General features: G+C 30.6%; 1 protein-coding gene across 1 annotated transcript in view; it reads right to left on the bottom strand.

The window, feature by feature from the left end:
* Positions 1-1,408: 1,408 nt before the first annotated feature.
* LOC149902766 (uncharacterized) overlaps positions 1,409-22,678 on the bottom strand; it is a 38,998-nt gene continuing 17,728 nt past the window's right edge. Inside the window, exon 2 of the mRNA XM_090109395.1 lies at positions 1,409-2,498. Within this exon, the coding sequence (XP_089965521.1) occupies positions 1,639-2,498 (860 nt within the window). The 3' untranslated portion in view covers positions 1,409-1,638. The remainder of the gene's footprint in view (positions 2,499-22,678) is intronic.

Below are 22,678 nucleotides of genomic sequence, written 5' to 3'. Positions count from 1 at the left end.
CAAATTAACGAGTGGTCTATAAATGACACAAGGAGAGTTTAAGCACTTTACGATTTCATGAAGTGACAGACATTGATGTAGGTGTTTTTGGGGTGCCATACCGAAAGGGTGAAACGAGACCCTATTATTCATATCTACATTGCTGTCTGTCTGATTTTCTTTGTCCATTGTAGGTAAGACATTATGAGTAAAAGTACCCAACTGCTATCTACAATTCTACAGGTTGCTTTGTAGTTTGTATTGATATCATGAAAACTGATAAAACTTTAATCTATTGGCTAAATTTAATTGATTTCTGGTATATAGACTAGGGACGATAGATATTATATTATATATGTTACCGGAAATGTATGAAATCAAGGAATTGTATACAAATCCTAGGAAATGTGTACAATTCCGATACCATTTAGGAAATGTATAAAATATTGTTTAATAAACTATGTATTTAATGCATAGATATCCTAGGAAATGTATAATCTTCCTCGGAATTGTATATAATTCCAATATCGTATTAGGAAATGTATTTAAAGTAAATGATTTCTGTAATAAAACACGTTGTTATTTTTTTTATTATACTTAGCACTTATTGAGACAATCGGGTAACAGTCTTACCGTAAGATAATAATAATATGTTCATATTATCTTACTAATTAACATTTCTTAAATCAACTTATATCAATCAAATCAAATTTTCATTTGGTAAGTAATCAGTCCCCTCTTCCCGCTGACCCCGTGTACATGTCGCAGTCGGATTGTATAATCAGCCCTATTACAAACGGCCGGCATTTTGTAATATGCCGAAATTCGTCTTTTTCCAAAATTCTACAAAAAGGCGGTTGCGAGCCGACGGAGCCCCACTTCTTTCGGGCTCCTATTTCTGTGTAGTTTTAAAAAACACGAACCTAACCTAACCCACCCCCTTATCCAAACCAAAAATTTCTGATTACGAATTTTCGGCATATTACAAAATGCCGGCCGTTTGTAATACGGCGGATTATACAATCCGACTGCGACATACACACCCCTCGTCCCGCGTACCTTCCAATATCTTAGATGTTTTACAATTCCGATTGCTATTTAGGAAATGTATAGATTTCCTAGGAAATGTGTATAAAATAATTTATTTCACACATTTCCGTGCGATTTTAGAAATTAAATACATTTCCTAGGTATTTTATACAATGACGGATTACATACATTTCCGTTAACATATATACGTAGTTAAATTCATTGTTGTAGTGCCATCTCCACTGCATATTTTTTGTCATAGGACATTGAAAAGATAAATGTAAGTAAGATAATTTATTGATATATACAGTGAATTAAGGATTTAGATATCTATTTAATTATATTTTATTATTCGTCAATCCCTGCAAAGTGCATCTAAGATTATAAATAAAAATACAGATTTAAAATACTTAAAAAATTAATTTATTTCCAGATTATCAATCACTCCTTAAAATAAACTTTACAACAAACACTCTCGGGACTGTACATTTACATTTACATTAATTTAGTTAGTGAGCTTTTACCACCTTTTCTTTAGTGATAAAATGCTGCAACTATTTATATCTATGTATAACTAGATTACTTATAACACTTAGGAAATAACAAGTCTTTTGTATTGTAACTACATTTTTAACTTAACGCTAATAACGGTTCTTCTGGATCATGTTTTATGCTTGAGATTTTCGATGTTTTATTCCATTTCTCTTTTTTGTTTTGCATCTTTTGTTTAGTCGCTGCTAATTTTGCCTTTGACTTCGATACTTTAGGAGCAATTGTCGTGTCAATTTGTTCTAGCGTTTCGATTATATTTTTAGGTCTGTATACTACTTGCTTCGTCTCTTCACTTATTTCATCGAGTGTCGCATTTTTGTTAGCGTATACAACCACATAGTGAGAGTAATCCGAATTAGAAGGAGTGTTGATGTCAGCGAAATCTTTAAAGTTTGCGAATTGATCGTGATTGTAGTTAGGCCGTGGATTCGCAATGTATCCCAAGTTTAATGAGGGTCTGCCATGGCCATTATTGTAGTAGGAAAGACCATCACCGAAGTCTGATTCTTCGTCATTTTGGGCGAAAAATGTTCCTCCTCTGATGATTCCAAAGTTTCCAGAACCAAGTACACTTGAACTAGCGTCTACGAGAGGTTCAGACGCGTGTGGGGTGCTTTGTTTAGAATAATTGTCGATAGCTCTGTAGCCTCCAAATAGAGGAGAGTTCAGGAGAGATCTGTAGGAATTCGGTCGCTGGCTGAACGCAGCCTCTTGGTTGCCAAAGCCGAATCTAAAGTTATTTTGTTGTGGCTTTGGTTCAAAAAAGTTAGCAAACGTGGGGAAAAATGTTTGTGAATCGCCGACGATTTCAATAGAATGGTCCCCATGACCGATCGCTGGTGCTGTATCTCGTGACCTAAATTGCCTTAAGCTTGCTGGTGGAGCCACTGCTTCTGATATGATTTCTGATGATTCTGCTTCAAGATCTCCAGTGAATTCTGTAACAATAATAAATTTCGCTTAAGTTTTTAATGCTCGAAACAATATGAAACACATAAACAATAAAAACATTGTGATTTATGTTTATTTTCGTTGGCAATTTAAATTAGTTTTTCATTCAGATTATAAGTAAAAAAGTAGTAACTTTGTAAGAAGTTTCGTTTAACAAAAGCGAATTTCAAGGTGACCGGTTAGCTTAGCCTATTTTTTATCAATGCGGTTTGCACATTTCTGCTAGAAAAAGCGAAAGGTTTATTAGTTTTATGATGGCTTTGTTAAGTATACAAAATTTAAATCGTATTTAATCAGGTAACATAATATCTTTATATTTCCATGCATTGTATGAAAAATGCACAATGGCATGCATAGCATGAATTTCGACCATTAAAAGTGTAACGTTTACAAATGAAAATATATTATGTTATCTGCACTCTGTAGGCGTATGGTGTACTTAAATAACATTGAAATGGTTCTAACGAGACATATAATATATGAACGTTTAAGTGACTACCGACTAGTAGAGTGACTTGTACAAAATCACTCTTCCTGATCGAATAAGTAATGTGTGTGAGGTAATCGGGAAAAGCATACCTACGTTAGAAACTATTTCCGTGTTCCATAAGTCTTGTTTCCACACATGTTTATATATCTTTTTTCTCAGTAATCCAATATTATGTAATATAAATCAGTGCATATATACCTATCTGTAAATGCGCTTTTAAATTACGGTAATTTTACTAACTAGTAACTCAACTTAAACATATGTAGGGACATAGGGATAGAGAAAGCGACTTTTGTACTAAAGTTTGTACTATGTAGTGATTCTCATAGGCATTTTGAAATTGGGAAAATTAGTAGCGATGTTTTTAATACAATCATAACAAATGAACACTCTGCGAAAAGCTTCTATTTTGTTTACTTTACAAGACTACAATTTCAAATGAATGCTAACAAATGCTAATAAGCCTTACTGTATTATTTTTCCCACGGTTTGCGAATCTGAATCATCATAACAAGAGTAAGGGCCATCATTACATACTAGAATATATCCATAAATAAACAGAAATTCTTAAAATAAAACAAATATTGTACAATGTCAAGCAAAATGAGGTAATATAGTTAATGTGACCAATGTGACCTTATCTTTTCACGCTTCTATGAGTATCGATGGAAACAATTATTTATGATGTTAAAATTTATTGGATTAAAACGGTTGGCCAGTGCATTCTTACATAAAACGGCTGTGAAGTGGAAATCTAATTTACATTTTATACATTCACCTAGATATTATTGGGGTCAAAGGTTAAAAGGTGCTTGATGTTATAATATTTGTTTTGATGAGAAGAGCTTTTTTGTGTTGTTCGTTGCAGGTAACTTTCATATGAATATGTGTCATAAATGCAAATGGTAATTTAATTTAGTGAAAATATAGACAGCAGTTGAAATAATAACGTTTTAGACAGATTCCTTCTTCTCTTTCATTAAATCAGTAGCGTTCTAAGAAGCTCATTGTATATCTAGAACAAACAATTATACTTAATTCCGTTACTTTTATTTGATTGTCTCACTATTACGTAGATATTACGTCTGTGACCGCGGTTTCCGTTTGTATACTTTGTCTCGCCTTATACGTGTTTATTTCTCTTATTATGTCACATGACATATTATTTAGAAGAAAAGTAGACACGAAATGATAAAGCCTAAAATAAAGTTTCTCAGAAAATATTTATAACCACAAACATGTAATATGCGTAGGTTTTTCGACTGTCGTAGTATTGACGCTATGATGCTGTGGATACATTCACAACTACATTATAACATTAATTAACGTTCATCAACATAATATTATTTACGCTCTCGTTAATACTAACTTCGACTGCTCATGTAATTAGTCAGCATTTTTAAAAAGTAGATACTTCTAATAGTAAAAAAAATAAGTTCACTAAAGTATAGTCATAGTAACCTCTGTTGCTAGCTATCAAAATTCAAAATAATGAATGAGGGTGGGAATATTATATTTCACATATTTCGTTCAATAATAATTAAGCTTATATTTGCAACAATTAAGTAGTTCATTGTTGTGAAACATATTATCAAACTATTAGTTACGTGTATTTGTAACACATAGTTGCGTTTGAATAATCGCCGGATTATGTATTTGGCTAACCTTTGTAACCTCCGGCCTACAATCATCCAAATATTCATTAAAATGTGCATTTTTATCGAAAAACTCCATGTCAGTTTTGAAACTGTGTCAAAGGTGAGGAGAAAGTTTGGGGTTACCGTGAATAACGAGGATTTGTATTTCGTATTGAAATACGTGACTTATCTGTGAAGTTTTACGATTTTGGTCACGTTCTATGAATTGTTTAGGGCTAATTGGATGGGTCACCTGCTTCGTAAGTCATCAGAGTTCTGTGTCATGATACGAGAATCATTCCTAGTATGAGCTTTTAAAGGTTGCGAAAGCATATTTGTTGGTAGTTATTAATTTGGTACGTGAGTTACGTGCTTTTGATAAAGTATTTGGTCATACATATTTATAATTTTAAGATACATAAAAAATATTAAAAGTAAGTAAAATAAAAACGTGGTTTTTGAGTCTTTTTTATATTTTTGATTATAGTAAAAGATATAATAATGTAATATTACTCTATCAAAAAATGAGGTACCTCCTTTATCTACATACTTATTAGTTAAGAAGAGAAAAATTTAAATTTCTTCTATTTACACTTCTTCATTATTTAATTTGCTGCTTCTTTCATAATGAAAATTGTGTTTGATCATTTCTCTGATAGCTTTGTGATTTAGTGCGTAAAATTTCTTTGTATAAATTATTATACCTACTCTTTATTATAATTGCTATTATGTAAAGCCTTCTGTTTATTATCTTGATTATTCTTTTTTAGTTACATTGGCTTAACAAATTTTACTTTAAACATAGAGTGAAAGCTAGATTATATTCGTAACTCAACGCCTATGTCATAAAATTTGGTAAATATAGCTATCCGGGTTACACAATGCTTTTAGAACTTATAAAATATGTGAAAAATGTTTTGTAATATTTTCTCTTTTCGGCAAAAGTTTATATTTCATTGCGACGTAAGTTTTCTGAGTTTGAATCCAATAGTTGGTAGTCTTTGTATATATTATGTAACATTATTTTAACAGTAGATAAGTATATTAATGTTTTAAATTTTTACGATTTATTACCAAACAAATTGAAAAAAAAACAACATTTTGAAAATTAAAAAAAATTAGGTACATATTACTTATCAACATAACGTAATTCCTTAAAAAATAAAAGAGTGGGCTTTGCTACTATGTCGTAATTGTGATCATCTAAGATAATTATACAATTGGGAACGCAACTAATATTGTGGTTTACCGATTCAAAAAACACCATGCATTGCGTATTGCCATAATTTTGTGATGTTACGTCGGTATGGTATTAAGATGATGGTAGGTACTAAGATTGAATAACAGTAGTGAACAAGGCGTTACCTGCGGGTTCGGCTCTATTACAGTTTTGTTAACCTCTTGATCTACGTAACAGGGAAATTATGGAGGAGTAGCTGTGCCGCGTGGCTTCCGTGGACTAATCCACGGTTAAATTCAAGTATCTCTATAGCTCATATGTTATTCTGATGCATAACCTATATTAACGTAAAGTATCATTCAAATCCGTCCATAAGTTTTACAACAAACATCCATGCGTTCGTTATGATATTAATTATTAATATGATTAGTCGTCGTTTATAATATAGTAGGATTGCGATCGGAAAAAATTATGCCAGTTTCAGTGATGGAAAATTTATTGGAAATTTATGCATTCAGGTTTTATAATGTTGTGATAAATGTGATTATGGATGCTTCTACCATTTGGTTAATTTTCGGGTCATCTTTTAGGAAATGTGAAATATGTTCTGAGATAGTAAATGGTGCCGACATCTGCATCAATCGTCATATTTCAACCAAGTCGCAATAACCGTTTAAAAATACCTCAAATGTTATCTTGTTAGAAGTTAGAGTTGACACTTTGTTAGAAAATTTAACTGACGGTAACAGAGGAAAACAAACTTTTCTATAAAAACCAAAATACCAAAACCTATGAGCATTAGGTAAGAACAAGCGAACATTTGGGCACGTAAATATTTAAATGTAACACATTGAAGTGTCAAGCGACACATTATCGTAACACAGAAATACGTAATAGGCGATTAAGCTTTCAATACGTGCATTTGCATTAACCATTCAAGTGAGGATGTAATGTTTTCGTGTTACACATCGTATAGTATGTGTTGCAATCGTTTCTATCAATGATATCATACGAATTATATCCTATACACAAAACTTTGCATATTATACCAGTTTCAAAAGAATGAATAATAAAGGTTTTCCTTTGTTCTTAGTATTAATATTTCAGCTGTAATATTTTTAATTTAATGCTTTGTTTATGTTTCTGTACGTAATTGATACGTAATGTAAAAGTAGTAAAGGATTTACACACAGCAGTTACTAATTCCACGGATACAAGATAATAGCATAAACATTACAATACTTGTTTAACCTGAGGCAGTCAGGAAAACGTTATAACTGAAGGAAGCTATTACTTCGTAAATTACCTCGCCTATGACATTAAACCTATTTCATTTTTGCAATTGCTATAAAACTGGTACTTTATTTCAGATGTATCTAAATTCTCAAGTCAATAAAGAATATAAATTATGCAAGTGACAAAGGCATGGTTGAACTATAGACAGGTTAATAACATGTAGGTATAAGAGTAATTCACGTTTCATTGTTATTAAGAGATATGTCAGACATTTAATGAAGTTTCCTCTCTTGTCCCGGGTTAATTAATTATAATTTCTTTTCAAAATAACATGACCAGAAACTCATGATGGGGAATTTTTTAAACTTTGGTCATTTATCTTTAAGAAAACACTTTATATAGTGTTTTCTTAAAATGTATAATAAAGCATTAATAAGATAAAAATAACAATCCGAACGTTGTAAACCTTTCATAAAACAAAGGTGACAAGTAGTAAATGAGTACATTACATAGCTCTACCATTTGCAAACTTGTAACGTTCAAAGGGTGTAACTAGTAACGATCTGTGAACAGAAATGCAATAATCTTTTATCTTACGAACATTGCGGTTTCTTAACTCATCCCTGTGAATAGTGACGAAATGTGGAGCATGACATCAATTCGCATACATTATGTCAACTGAAGCGACTCTTGTGTTCGTAACGAATTTGAAAGCTCGAGTTTGAGTGATTTCTTGTCACGTTCTTAACGTATGGTGGGCATAGATCATCAGTTGAAATAATGTGAATTCCGTATCGAAACATAGGTATTTGTATTCGTTAGTAACATAGCTGCATATTATTTTATTTAGAGTCACGATCTTTTCATTCGTATGTATTATAATCTATCATTACTAACACTAACTACATTGGTAAAACATCGGCTAGTCATGGAGATGTGAAATTTTTAATCATCATTCATCATGTGATATACGAACGAAACTGCACTTTCGTCGTTTTCATATTGCTTTACAATTATATGTAATTTATATAATTATTTCCTGCAGTATAAATTATAACGCACTTTCTACTCCCTGATTTAGCTTTCGCGTATCAACCAGCCATTAAGAGTATAAAGATAGTACATATTTATATGTATATCACACCATTGAATTGACTCATCATCATTATAAGTATCTATGTATTGAGTGTGGGCTCACGTATTCAAAATTTCAATGTCTTCAGTTCAAAAAAACCCGGAACATATAGATTATGATGTTAATGCATTTATGAGCACATAATTGTAATCGTGACATACGTTTTTAAATGAGGTAATTTGATACGAGGAAGTGAAACATGATAAAAAATAGAGCGGTGTAAACTGTCAAATATGTCGGACTATGTAAATCATAATAATAGACTTTGTTACATTTCAATACAATGATTTATATACACACAACACATATATGACGTATTTTGTATGATAGTTATCGATCACATGCTTTGTATTCATTTTTTGACGTACGCAAAAGCATGCATGTACTTGAACTTTATTTTCAAACGAGCTTTCCGCCCGCGGCTTCACCCGCTTTGTCTAAAATCTAATAAATTAGGTAAATTCTTGTTATCTCTATTTTAATTAATTAATTAATTCAAGTAATAATACCATAAATAATAAACAAAAATATGTGATCATGATTATAAAAATTATTTTTAATTTACACTTATGTAAGTAATATACATCATACAGTTATCTAAGATTTTTTTATTTAAATTTGGGTCACATATAGTGTAATAATAACTTTGTCTCAACACTTACATCAACTTTCACTAAACTCTGCCTCAAGCAAAAAAAATATTTAAATATCAAGAACTGTTAAAAATTGACCTTTGTGCCTTTGCTTGATTAATATTTTTTCCCATGTCATATAAAAGGTTTATGGGCGTATCAAAACAAATATTTCATATTATATAACGCGTGGCATTGTTGTTATTATGTAAGACATGTGATCAACGATTTATTGTTTAATAACAAAACCCTTCCGGCATGAGAATCTGAATAATTGAGTATTAATTAAGTACATAATAAATATAATGTAAAATGTACTGACTACGACTACAAACAACTATATTGTGTTTATTAAACGTGTTAGCTTTTGTAATGATTATTTCATTAAATTAATCAATTGATACTTGTTAAATAGACTGTATAAAGATACAAATACATACATTTAAAATACTCGATAACTAGTGTAAATTATACAAATAAAGTTTCTATTTTACCCTTGGGACTGTATCGTATATAAGCATTTCCGTAATTACATGTATGATTATCATTTTAATAAACGATAATTATATTTTTATAAATGCAGTAGTTCTAAGATTATATTTTATATTTTTCTTAATTATTATTTAACATTGCCATCGCCTATATTTTGCGATAATATCTGGGTAATATTGGGATAATAGGTTTATATTATGTTATCCTTTGATATGACTATGTTTTTGCGTTGTTTTAATGATGTATACTGATAGAATAGACAAATTTTTTTTTAGGTATACTAAGTTTCATCCATTTTTATGATACTAGTAAATGCAATTTTTTCTATGTTATCTCTTAAGATGACCAAACAAGTATTTTTTTGGTAAAGTTTGATAATAAATAAAAGTAGATATATTTTTAAACTCACAACCCGAAATATTTTTTATTTAAATATAATTTGAATCTAAAATACATACAGACTATATAAGATTTATTCATTGAACAAAATACGATAATATGTAAATGAGCTTTCTAAAGTCCTCTCACGGAAGTACAGGAAGGTTCATTTCTCACGATTTTCCTTACAAATTGAAATACTAAGCATTGATATTATCATTTAGGTACGAATTACTATTCTTAGGTACCTTGATTGATGAATAATGAAATAATACATGCAAGTACCACAATAATACATTATTCTTAACCTATAAGTGCGAGAATTTGCGTAAATTTATAACGTAACAAATACTTTTACTAAAATATAAATCTGTTTGCCATTTCAGTTAATGATCATCTTCATTCATTGAACTTTCTTTATCTGACCTTTTGAAATTAAACGATACTTTCGATTTATTGATATGATTGTATTAAACATGATCAGAAGAGTACAAAGATGAGTTTATAATTAAAGTGAGGCAAAAATAGTTGTTGTAAATAGAAATGTTATGTTCCGCAGTATTATTTTATTGTCCTTATTCTGTAAATGAAAGAGGGTCGTTCAACTATGTTTGGGCTGTTCCGCCTTTATTAAGGCGATGTATGTTAATATGGTGTGTCCCAACTTTATCCAAGCTAATATATCAATGACTTAACATAAAAAAATTCCCCAAAAGGTATGTAAGGTACATACATATTTGCTTTTTGACCATATTACAGCAAAACGCACTTAGAATTGTTTAATAAAATGTTTTATGTACAAAGTATTACCTTTATTACAATCTTCCATGTTAATATTGCGAAAAACTTAAACATCTAACACAATAAATAGATTGGAATTTTACACAGGTATTAACAATGCAGCCATCGTTGTTGCAATACATGCTTGTTATCAATTCATCGCAAGACCATCAAAGCATAACGTTCTTTCAATGTTGTAAATTACACAGTTTCATAGTTCAGTGCAACCTTGAATAGTTTCAAATACGATTTGAAATGAAAATAACAATAAAGATTTGCCAAATAAATATTAATATTTAACCGTCTGCTAACCCTTTGGTCATGCATTTCTTAATATTTATTGAATGCAAAACAATGAATATTACTTTATTGATTGGTGAAAGATTTTGTATTGTTTAGTTAATGCGTAAAGAACCGCAACAATAACCAATTTTTAATTGGTATCACGATTGAAAATTAATATTGGAAGCATAGCATATTTTAATGTAGATAAGAAAAATAACAATCGATATTATTCGTACCTATAGGTATACCAAAAAAATCAAGAGCAATGAATTCAATGTAACATTGTATTCCGATACGTATACTAAATGCAATAAATATACTAAAAAATAAATGTCTGACCAGTAAGTAACTGCAGATTTACAAACATTCTCCATCTGTGTACAGACTACAGAGAGGTGTAATATTTGTTCATGATCTCCAAACCAATAATGTACTGCTTTCTTTTTATTCTGCTCACTAACGCTGATTTGCAAATACTTGAAAAAGCGTTTTGTTAGCACTTTCAGTGAAGCTAGCTAATTCGTATTGTAAATATGTATATTGTGCTTTAGTTTTAAAAGGAATGTTTTGCAAGCTTGTATTACGGTGTAATATTTAGGTTAAATAACATTGTTTTGACTCACTTTTGTTATATAGTTATAAATAGTCTAAACAAAGCTATCGTATTACAATAAGTTATTTATTCATTAATATTGTGTAGGTACATTGTAATATTTTTATTTCAGAAATAATTCATCATGCATTTTATTTTTGAGCTGTGCGCTCGTTGAATATCTCAATATAAGCGTTCTAACAGACGAACGGCAGAGGCTACTTCAGCCGTCGCCACATGTCGTGTCGTCGACGTGTGTTTCCGTTCGTGTGTTAGGGCTCTAAATGCGACAGTTTAAACATTTTCATTATATTTTTAGAAATGTTAAAAATAATCTAGTTAAAATATATCTAATGGATGTATATAGAACAAATATTTATCTTCCTTCTACTAATATTATTAAAAAAAAATCGATAATTTATTAATTTGCATCAACACAGTTTCCTATAAATAAATCATCATATTACATAATGTAAAATGAAGTCAAGTGATTCTTGGACTCCGTATTATTTGTTCGAATCTTTAGTTACATAAGAAATATAATGTCTTCCGATGATCTTTTATCATTCCGAAAGCCAATTAATGTTTACTTATCTATTGGTAACACAAGTATATTACGCCACTAAGTGAATATTACAAATATTACTATTACAATGTGGATGTTAAATAATAATTGCCCTGTGAATGATTTTTGCGATTAATGTATTTTAAAAAGAACAATACATTCTCAGAATTAAGTTCATGATTCTCAAGGCTCCCTTCTAGATTATCGTAGAAGATATTAAGAGGTTACATACTTGGTTTAGTTTGAAGTACAATTAGCCAAATATCACCAGTCATGTGGTAAGTATTTAATTTGACATTATTCTAATTAACTCAAAAATAATAGAGTTAAGTTACAGAACTCAACTGACGTTTTAAATAGATCTCAATTATTATTTCCTGATACTAATATTTATGATGATGTTTCAGTGCCACAAGGGAACCGGAGAATGAGTATTCCAACCAACATAACTACAAATTAATACCGCAACCGATTAGGAGGGTCACCAGAATTTTATATATAGCAGATTATGGAACACGCAATCCTCACATCAGTTTAAAATAAGTATAAAATTATTATTTATTTCTTGCAATAAGTAAAAGTACAGAGCTCTCGAAGAGAATAAAAAAAAATCATAAAATAAATCTGATCTGTTTAAGAACGAGATCAAATTGATAGCGAAGCATTAGCTGACTACTAATGGGTATATTGTTTAACATTTACTTATTGTTCATATAAACCAATAACCTATTGGACTGATTCAATAGAGTCATATATATCGACTAGTTCCCATGAGATTTAATAAAGATCACGAATGCCTTTTCGGAAGTTCGATAAAATACAGGCGTGTACATGGCTATTGTGCAACTATTTGCAATCATTATAGCGCTTCTCAGCGCTTTTAATACGACAGCTATTATTCATATAACAACAGTTACAGCGCTCCAGCCGATTGTTAGTTACAAAATGCAGGGTAAGTATAGGTCATGCAGATCCGAATGCCGCGAAGATCACGCCTAACCGTTCAAGAAATACTTCAATTCTACTCATGTAAGGTTAAAAGGTCGTGTCTAATTTAACTAGCCCTGGAACCTTCAAGATTACTCATGCATGTATTGTAAAGTCGCTTATGCTATTGAACGTTATGGTTTAATCTGTTAACCTTAATTATAAGATTCATAAAAACCCTGAAGGTAAATTTCCGCCAAGATTAAGAGTTGTTTCATCTTCTTCGAGATTTTGTAAAAAAATTAATGCAATCAAAGAACTCGTTCGAACCTTTAACAGATACGGCTTAAAGATGTCTTTTAAATGTATGTGAATGGAATGGAAAAAAGCGATTTCACGAAATTTTTGACGCTACCTCATATAATATCATGTAAAGTCCTCATATAAAGTCATGGATTGAGTAAGTACACAATCTTATCCTTCAAACTACAATAAGATAAATAAATTGTAAACTGAATGCTTGAAATATGTAAAGTTAAATACGTCTTATGTTTAAGCATAATAGTTAATTATGACGTGAATGTTCAAACATTTTCTACTTTGATCAAGGATTCATAAGCGTATTGTTTTGTGCTCGTTACTCAGTTATTTCTTAATCATCCTGAATGTAGTTAGTATAATATACCGCTTATATTTATTTTAGAATGCTTTATAGCATAATTGTCTTATAATTTATAGTACTAAATTCCTAGTATGTACCTATAAAACATTTTCAATTATTTTTGTCTGTATTCATAAGACGATTCTTATGATTATAAACGAAATTCAAGACAGTAATGCAATCAAAATTAAACTTAGTTTACATTTGTTGCAATTTCATAGTTAGCTTTAATATTATTTCCCTCAACGAAATGCTACGATTATCATTGTATAAGTTAATTGGTAATTCGTGACTTGCTACATTAATATCTTTATAAAGTTCCGTTTTATTTTGACAGTAGCAAATATTAATTACTTAGGCGATTGCGGAATGGCTCGTGCTTAGAAATTCGTTATGGATTTTTTTTACTTTTTACGCTATCTAGTAACCTTGGACTAATTATAAAATAACTTTCTAATAGTTCAAATTAAGTTCGATTTCTATTTATATTTTTAAGGTTAAATGAATTAACTTATTAGTTATTGCTAACGTATGTAAATATTTATGGTCATTTTGCATTACAGGATGCGTTTCCTATGAAATGCATCAATATGGATATGTTTCGTATGTTTTAATTGAACACGCAAGATATATCGTGCAATAAGACATACCGCCTTAACATGAAGGTGTGTCATTTACATATTATGAAAATCAATAGGGTGGATTGGAGGTAAAAAAGTTTTAAAAGGTAAGCGGGTAAGATCATGTTACAACTTTGATTCATATAAATTTATAAAGAATAGAAAAAATTCGATCACGAGGCGGGACTCGAACCCGCATCCTTTCGCGCCATTCCGGGGCGGATGCCTGACCAACTCAGCCACTCGTGATCTATTCTTTATAAATTTATATTTATAAAGCATTTGAATGCGATAAAACCAAAAATATAAATTCAACTTTGATTCATTAAAAATGGGAACTATATTTTCTATCACCAAAATTTATATTTGTCATCAAGTTGTATCACCTAATAAATAGATCTATCACCACGAAATATTTTCGTTCTCAGATAAACAAAAATTGTTCCCAGGTATGAATTATCAAATTAATGTTAATATATGTGTAAAATAAGAGATCGATAACCAATAAAATTATATTGCATTACATGAATATAAACTTCGTTCTTTTAATAACAGTTTTGTTACTTAAATAATAGCTCTGTGCTCAGAATGGTAGATCTGTCACCAAATAAATCGATTATCGATCCCTGACTGCGACTCCTTTTTATTTGATATTTTGTCACCAATACAGTAGTAACATTTTATTTCGTTCAGATATTAAATTAATAGTATTCGTTACCAATTTAATACATCAATTTATAATTTTAATGAAAAAATTATCAAAGGGGCGGAGACAAATTGGCGCGCTTTAAAAATTGATTATTTTAACTTTAATTAAGTGTTTTATCTACAATTATGCTAGCCATAAGCCAGCTATTAAACCAGAGCTGATTGTTCAGTGGTAATTATTTTAAACAATAAATATTGATTATTTTGACTTTAATAATTGTTTTATTTACTACTCTGCTAAAAAAATTTTTTAAATATATAATTTATACTACCATACCAGTGGCAATTTAGAACCTTGGGAGTCTAGTTAAGTAGCAGAATCTTTTGGTTGAAACGATGATACAACCCTATTTTTTTATTTGAACTTAATGCAATTTTCTAGTAACATAATATGATTTATTGGTGATCTCTTTAAATTAGTTTGCTTAAATACTTATTAGGACACACCTTTTATAATACATACAAAAACATTTATTTGGTACTAGACCTTATATCTCAGGATTTTAGGTGATTTATTGTGGAACTGATTTTGCATTGTTTGGTGACTACATTTTGGTGACAGATCTACTATTTTGAGGACAAACCCTATTATTTAAGAAACACAAAACTAATTAAATTGGTGATAGCTTAAATGATACCCATTAAAAATCAAGACGTGAGGTACATTGTAAGGTAAGTAAAATACGAGAACATAAAACAAAAATAGCTTTTGTTTATAAAAAGCTGTATTTGTTTTGCTGCTGTCATGCTTATATTCTAATGGAATATTATAATTATTTTTGTAATTCATAATCTTTTTTAACAAATTCGGCAAACATATTTTTAAACGCTAACAGTAAAAATAAATTGTTGCAGTAAGTTAATAATTGAATTATTTCATGACATAGTAAACTCAAACTCAAACTCAAACTCAAACATTTATTTATTCAATTAGACTTCTTCTAGAAGCACTTTTGAAACGTCATTAAGTACATGTTTTTAACATTTACCACCTATTACCATTAGTAGTTATTATACACGGCAAATACCGTAAATACAGACAAAAACAATAATTAATACGAACGTAGAAAGTATACCCGGCTGTCCACTTGATGGATGTAACAGCAGCTAATTACAAACAGGTGTCCTTGACCTCAGGTAAACAATGGCGTTCAGATCTATAGATGGATGAGTATCTATGGGAATGGGCATGCAAAAAATATGAGGACAGAGTTGTAAAAATTGTGCGTAATGCTTGTTGCCTTACTTGTACTAACAATGTATATGATGTGATTTAGGCAAAGCCTATTACATAATATGAGATTATCTGAACAAAACTTGAAATAATGAACAGAAGAATTGACAAATTCAACACACTCATTAATTTTAAATGAAAATGTTTTCCCCCCAGGCATAATTTGAGGTAAGTATTTGACTTGATGTTTTTAACTGATACATGGACTAAAAAGTAAAAACCTTGTGTAGTATTTTCGCGTAACGTTTAATAAACATTCAGAAATACCTATTAAATATATTTATGCTTTAATTAAAAAATATTCGCCATGAAATGACCAAGGTAAATCAATTACTATAGCATTAATATAAAACGTAATTACAAGCATATTACAAGCGGTACATCTAACTGTAAAACTATTGTATGTTATGTTCTATTCAGTACAAATATTAAGGGCCATTCATCAAACGATGGCACAATATTCACTAACAGTATTTTGATATTTGTTTGAATTAAGTATTAACAGCCGTAACGTAATGTTGATTTATAGACTACTATAGCGTTTGTCTGTTGTTGTCTATTATAATTTTCATTTCATATTTTTTTTGCGAAGCAGCGTGTACGTAGGTACTCTATGTAGTTTGAACTGCTTCTCTAACTCACTTTGGGACAACAAAGACATCAATTTTCAGTATAAAGCACTGTATAAAGTATACACATATAAAGAAAAAAAATCAACAAAGCTCTATCGAATTGTTAAATTATGAAGATTGACAAAGTGATTCACGAATTGATTGGAATTAGGACAAGTCTTTGGAAGTAAAGTGTTCCATTGACCATATAAGAAGAAGAAAGAAATTTATCTTACAGTTAGATATTTCGTACATTTTCTTAATTTAGATGGTAGGGTTGTCACTTTAGCGAATCATTACCAATAAGGTCTTCATTATGTTTAGTATGATAGATTTGTTCATCACAAAAGAATTATACCTTCAGTTTAATCGGGCGAAGATTTGGTCTAAGATGCAGCGCACTTCCCTATAAGACTAGGTATAAAAAACAATACAATTAAATGCAAATACTTGACTAATGATCTATACTTACATTAGATTTTCAGTAAATATTGTCGCAACAATATTCTATCTACTTTATTTTCTTCAATTATTCCAGACATTTTATGTTCATACATTTTTTCAGCCGACTCAGCAGCAGCCCTATAGACGCGATATTTATGCAATATTTCTTGACCAAACAATGAGTCAGTGCACGTTTTCTGTTTGATTGCTTGTGCGAACATTGACACGGCGAAGTTTATTGCACTCGTTCGTACTTAAATATGTGCGAACTTTGGTTTATTGTCCCACTTTTTAAATCCATTAATTATTAATGAGTTATCGTTAGGATTTAGCATAAAAGATTAATTTATTGACAAAACAATGAAGGTTTTTTCAACGCTTAACTGGCTTGTGGCTCGACCATTTGATAAAATTTTAACAAATAGGTGTTTAAAAAATTCTTTATAAAATGTTGTATGGTTTTATGAAACCACGGTAAAAGTGAAACTTAGGCACAAAATTATCGTATTTGTACGATAATGACTCCGAACACTGCTTTATATACCTACTCGGCACTCGGCAGCCGACCGTCACGCGACATGCGCTACACAGACCAAAAAGTTTGAGACGATGTAATAAAAGTTTCACTTTAATATTTATAAATTTAATTATAAATTTTTTGTTTCAACGAAGGCAAAAATAAATAATCTTGAAGTTTTTTATATTAAAGGAATAACATGTCAAAATTCATACAAACATTTTTTGAAAGCACACTTCCAAGTGCTCACGAACGTTTTGCGCGTGGTATCAAGTTATCGCACAGAAATTCCGACAATCGCTGAAAATGTGTCGAAAAGTCACTGTTCACACGTCTGTATCAATTCTTCCGAGACACATTACGGAAGTGTACAATACGTAACTGGTTATGTCGAGATTCTTTTGGAGATTTATCTTAAGACTCAATTAACATACAGTTAACGCCTTAGCATAATAAGGTGGGTAGCGTAACTAATCACAATAATGGATGATACCTACCTTATGGTATGCTGCTAGTGCGGCTTTGACAGTCGCTTGTTATGATAATTGTTTTGCATAAGACTTACACGACGTGTACAAGGTTGGGAACAACAATAACTTTGAAGGATTTTATTAAACAGCAGACTATTCTTACTTTGTTGTAAACCAGATATAAGCTTAAGATCGCATAACTTAAAATAAGTAAGATATGTACTTGTTGTTGATATGTACTTGGGATGTTTGAGCTAAAGCGCTCATAGTGGAATAGAATAGGTATATTACTTAAACTGGATATAAAACTAAGTGAAAAATTCGGTGGCATAGCCATTGGACTTAAATAGTTTAAAAACTTGAGCTTTTCACACTTGAATCATAGAGTAGACTTCTCATAATATGTATATTTCGTTATAAACCTGTGAGAAAATATCATGTGAAACATTCTACAATTAAAAAGTTGTTAAGGTTAATAGGTGAATAGGTGTACAATATTAAATGTTCTGTGATCGTTGTTTACTCTGTGCTTTATGCTTTTGTCCGATATTACACAAGAAATTGTGAAGATATTCTTATTCAAATTGCGTTTAAGAGGAGTTGCGAAAAAAATGTAAGTTTATAATTAGTTGTGGCTCGTTTTGTAACTCCATTGTCACGATGCGACGCTCTCTGCTGCATAATGCTGAACGTGATCTGCTATTGGTTAACATCTAAATATTGTTTATATTTTAATCATTTAATGCATTTAAATATATTATACGCATCCATAACGGGTTCAGTCAGTATTAAAAGTTTTTTGAAGTGAAACTTCTTTAGGCGCGTTGACTGTAAAATTTCAAGGTCACGTCATGGCAATACCGTCACGTCATGGAGCAAGGCGACGATTTGGTATCTTTGATCCTTGAATCTTGCCAAAGAAGTTTCACTTCTGATATGTGTGCTCGGCACACACGCTCTTTTTATATATAGCTACAAACGTAACATATTATTACATCTATCTTTATGATAACCTAACCATTCTACGAACTAATATAGTTTTATTGACTAGGAAATAGCTATTATAATATAATATAATCTATAAGACGACCGTTGTTATTTCGAAACGAACTTCAATACGATAGTTAATAATAAAAATTTATCTGATGCCTTCTACTTTTATTTAACACCTTCCTTGTTAAAGATTGAATGCGCGATTATAAAAATAGTTATTATTTATCGATGCAATAGTTTTAATCTAATAAACTGACTCGATGAAAAGAATATGATTTAATACTTCCTGTTTGCACTTAAACAAAATGTTATGGAATTTTGCAATGCTCGATGCTGTTTCTCTTTTTCAATTAAAAAATAACTAAAAAGTTAATTAATTTGAAATATCATAGATGAGTAGATATGTATTAAGAAATAAGCGAAAAACATTAGTTCTCCTATGTTGTAAATGTTACATAGTACCTCGTTATATGTATCTCAATAATGTAGTATATTCATTATAAGAACTCCTGACCAGTTTGATATCATTATTTTAATGACATGCAGAGAAAATATCGTGGTTTTTATGATGAGTGAAAAAATTGAATTGTACCTATGTTAAGTACATCTATATATATATAAAACTCAAAGGTGATCACTATATAGTGATCTATCAACGCACAGCCCAAACCACTGGACATATCGGGCTGAAATTTGGCATGCAGCATCTACCTAGGAGCATCTAGGACGTAGGCATCCGCAAAGAAAGGATTTCCCGAAATTCTTGCGGGAACGGGGAAAAACGGGGATGCACGTACAAAGTCGTGGGCGGAAGCTAGTTAGGTATATGACACACAGAAAACCTAGACGAAGGTTTATTTGAGACATAGGGAACTACTAATTATAATTGGTACTAACGCGTTCCTGTAGTTCGCGTAGTTAGTCAACCTAGAGTAGGTAATGTCTATCGTAATGATTTTTGATAAAGTCATGACTCATGAATAAATACGATTTCCCTTGTTTAACCAAGTCAGTTTTTAGGGCAACAGCGTGAATCCGTGACTTGTCTTAAGAATAATTTATTAAGACACGAATTTGCATTGAAGGATGCGATTATTTGATCCAATGATTGAATTCATGATCGAGCTGCATGAAAATATATCAATTAATTATAATCATCGTTAAGTCTTATATTTTACACTTAATTGGTAATTATTCCTATTTTGTTGGTGCGCAAGGTTGTAATGCTAATTAAACTTGTGTACCTACAGATTATTATCTATTGTAGTTTATGTATGAAAAATCTTCTGATACAAGATTGTTTATTATTATTTCATAAAGGACAATGGTTACTTGTAACAATTAAATACTGGTTTTAGGCGAGCTTTTGTAGATTTATCTGGAAGCTAGTTGTATGCATGCTGTATGCATGTTGTTTTCAGTAAATAAATCTGATGTGTCGCTATATAATGTAAAACATATCTTATTTACTTTTATAAAATTAAAACATATAGGTGATATGGAATGCTTTTACTATCAATAAAATAGAGATTGTCTTTATAAAAAATACTGGACTGAAATAAAAAATGTAATAAGGAAATTAAGTAGCTTTAGAGCGGACACTACATAACATAGAAGTAAGAACACAAATGATCTAACATAAATTGCCTCATCTAAACTAGATTTACAACGTAAATTACCGCGCACACAGGCCATAAAGTGATTTATTTACATGCGTATAATATTGTACTTTGAGATGTTACATAGATTGATGATAGGAGAAAATTTTACGGAAGAGATGAGCTTAAGGAAGAACACAGTTACGCGGCTATGTGTAAAAGCAATTACAAAATATTATATAAGTCATTGAAGGAGATAGTTGTGCGCCTTGAGATAGTATCTAGATTCTTTGCAACGCATACAAAAGGTGAACTCGTTCCATCTATTTGTCTAGTTAGGTAAACCGGTCTCAGTACTCCGATTTACACTTTCAGTTTCTATCTAGGTTGATGGTAATGATATTGTGTGTGAGCTTCCGTAGTTCAAGGACGCCTTTTTCTTACATTACTTACCGAATGAACAACGAATACATTACCAATGTTCATACGAAATCATCTTAGATAAAATTAGAATTTTATTAATACTAATTATATAATGTACCTATCTACATATTTAAAAAAATGTTTAAAACTGTCACAAATAATTATAAAAATTTGAAGGTAGATACAACAGATGCACTTTCAGTCTAATGAAACAACAGCTGTAGGTACATGTTTGCCAATGTGTTATTGATAGGTGACCTTTTTCTTTATTTTAGAACCGGTACATTGTACATATTGTAAGCCGTTTAATATTAATATGAAAATAAAAAATACAATCGCATAATTGCACTGCGAAAGAGGTAGAGGCCTATATTTTAATAACAATATTGTCCTACATTTTTTACGACAACTGCAATGTTCATCGTAAACACAGCAAATAAATTACAGATATATAAATATTTGTCACGAAATTGTGTAAGCCTCATTACTATCTTATGCTTGTATGTGACAAATTGTCATTACATTTAAGCAATAGCAATTTAGATACAATTTCTTAATAATTGTGATTGGCGTGTAAGGTTCCCTTTGAAGCGAATTTCTAAGTACATTTCTCACGTTATTTCTTAGGTCACTATTCGCGTAATTATTTTTCTAAATAATTATGCCGTTTTTATTTATTATGCTTCCTACTTACGCAACAAGGATGTGGATATGAGATAGTTTTAATAAAAAATGCATTTTACCTCGAATTTGACTCTGTACGTAGATATGTACATAGAAATAGCTCAAAATTCATCCTATTATCTATTTAAATATATATGGTATTAAATAATAGCAACATATAACATATTAAATGCATAATATAATTGCAATGCAAAAATCCGATTCCCGGAATAAAGATTTGCGTCGCGTGAACAGAATATCTCGATGCAGATCCGAATCGATGACATAACCGCGCATCGTGTCGTGTCCAATGCCCATAATGTATGGAAGTTTCACTTTCGCATAAGTTACAGTTTCACCGACACTCGTTTGTATTGTTCAGTTTTTGCACGATTATCGTATTGAATTTATATTATATGAAATTAAGAGGTGAGGAAATTAATACTTAGTAGGATAAGTATTATTTTCTTATTACTTAAAACTTCAAGGTAACAGTGGTAAATTGAGATTTTCTTTCGAAAATTTTGACTCGTTATTTAAAAAAAAATAGTTTTAGTTTTATAAACGAAATTAATTTGGATATATTTAGAAAATTTTATTAAGTAATACATTATGTCAGCGTTTAAATCAAACGGAAAACCTCGTTATTCAAATCAGTAGGTCGATATTGACATAAACGATTCGGAACCAGTAACCGATTGCAATTCTTTAACGATTTTAGTGGGCTGATCGAATTCCGATGCTATATACGGATATTTTACGATATTGTTGTAAGTATTGGATTATACGCATGGGCGAGTGCGTTGTTTATCTGCGTTTATTTCCGTCAATATTGACACTCGTAAATTATTCAATTTACGTTACGTATGAGGTATGCAATGGTTTCGATATTTCGT

This window comes from Colias eurytheme, chromosome 14 (genome assembly GCF_061535395.1).
Source record: "Colias eurytheme isolate Ceu_HAF_F1 chromosome 14, ilColEury1 Martin Lab GWU primary, whole genome shotgun sequence".
NCBI classification, from domain to species: Eukaryota; Metazoa; Arthropoda; class Insecta; order Lepidoptera; family Pieridae; genus Colias; species Colias eurytheme.
The sequence above is the reverse complement of the archived record's forward strand: the minus strand, read 5'-3'. Positions and strand labels throughout refer to the sequence as shown.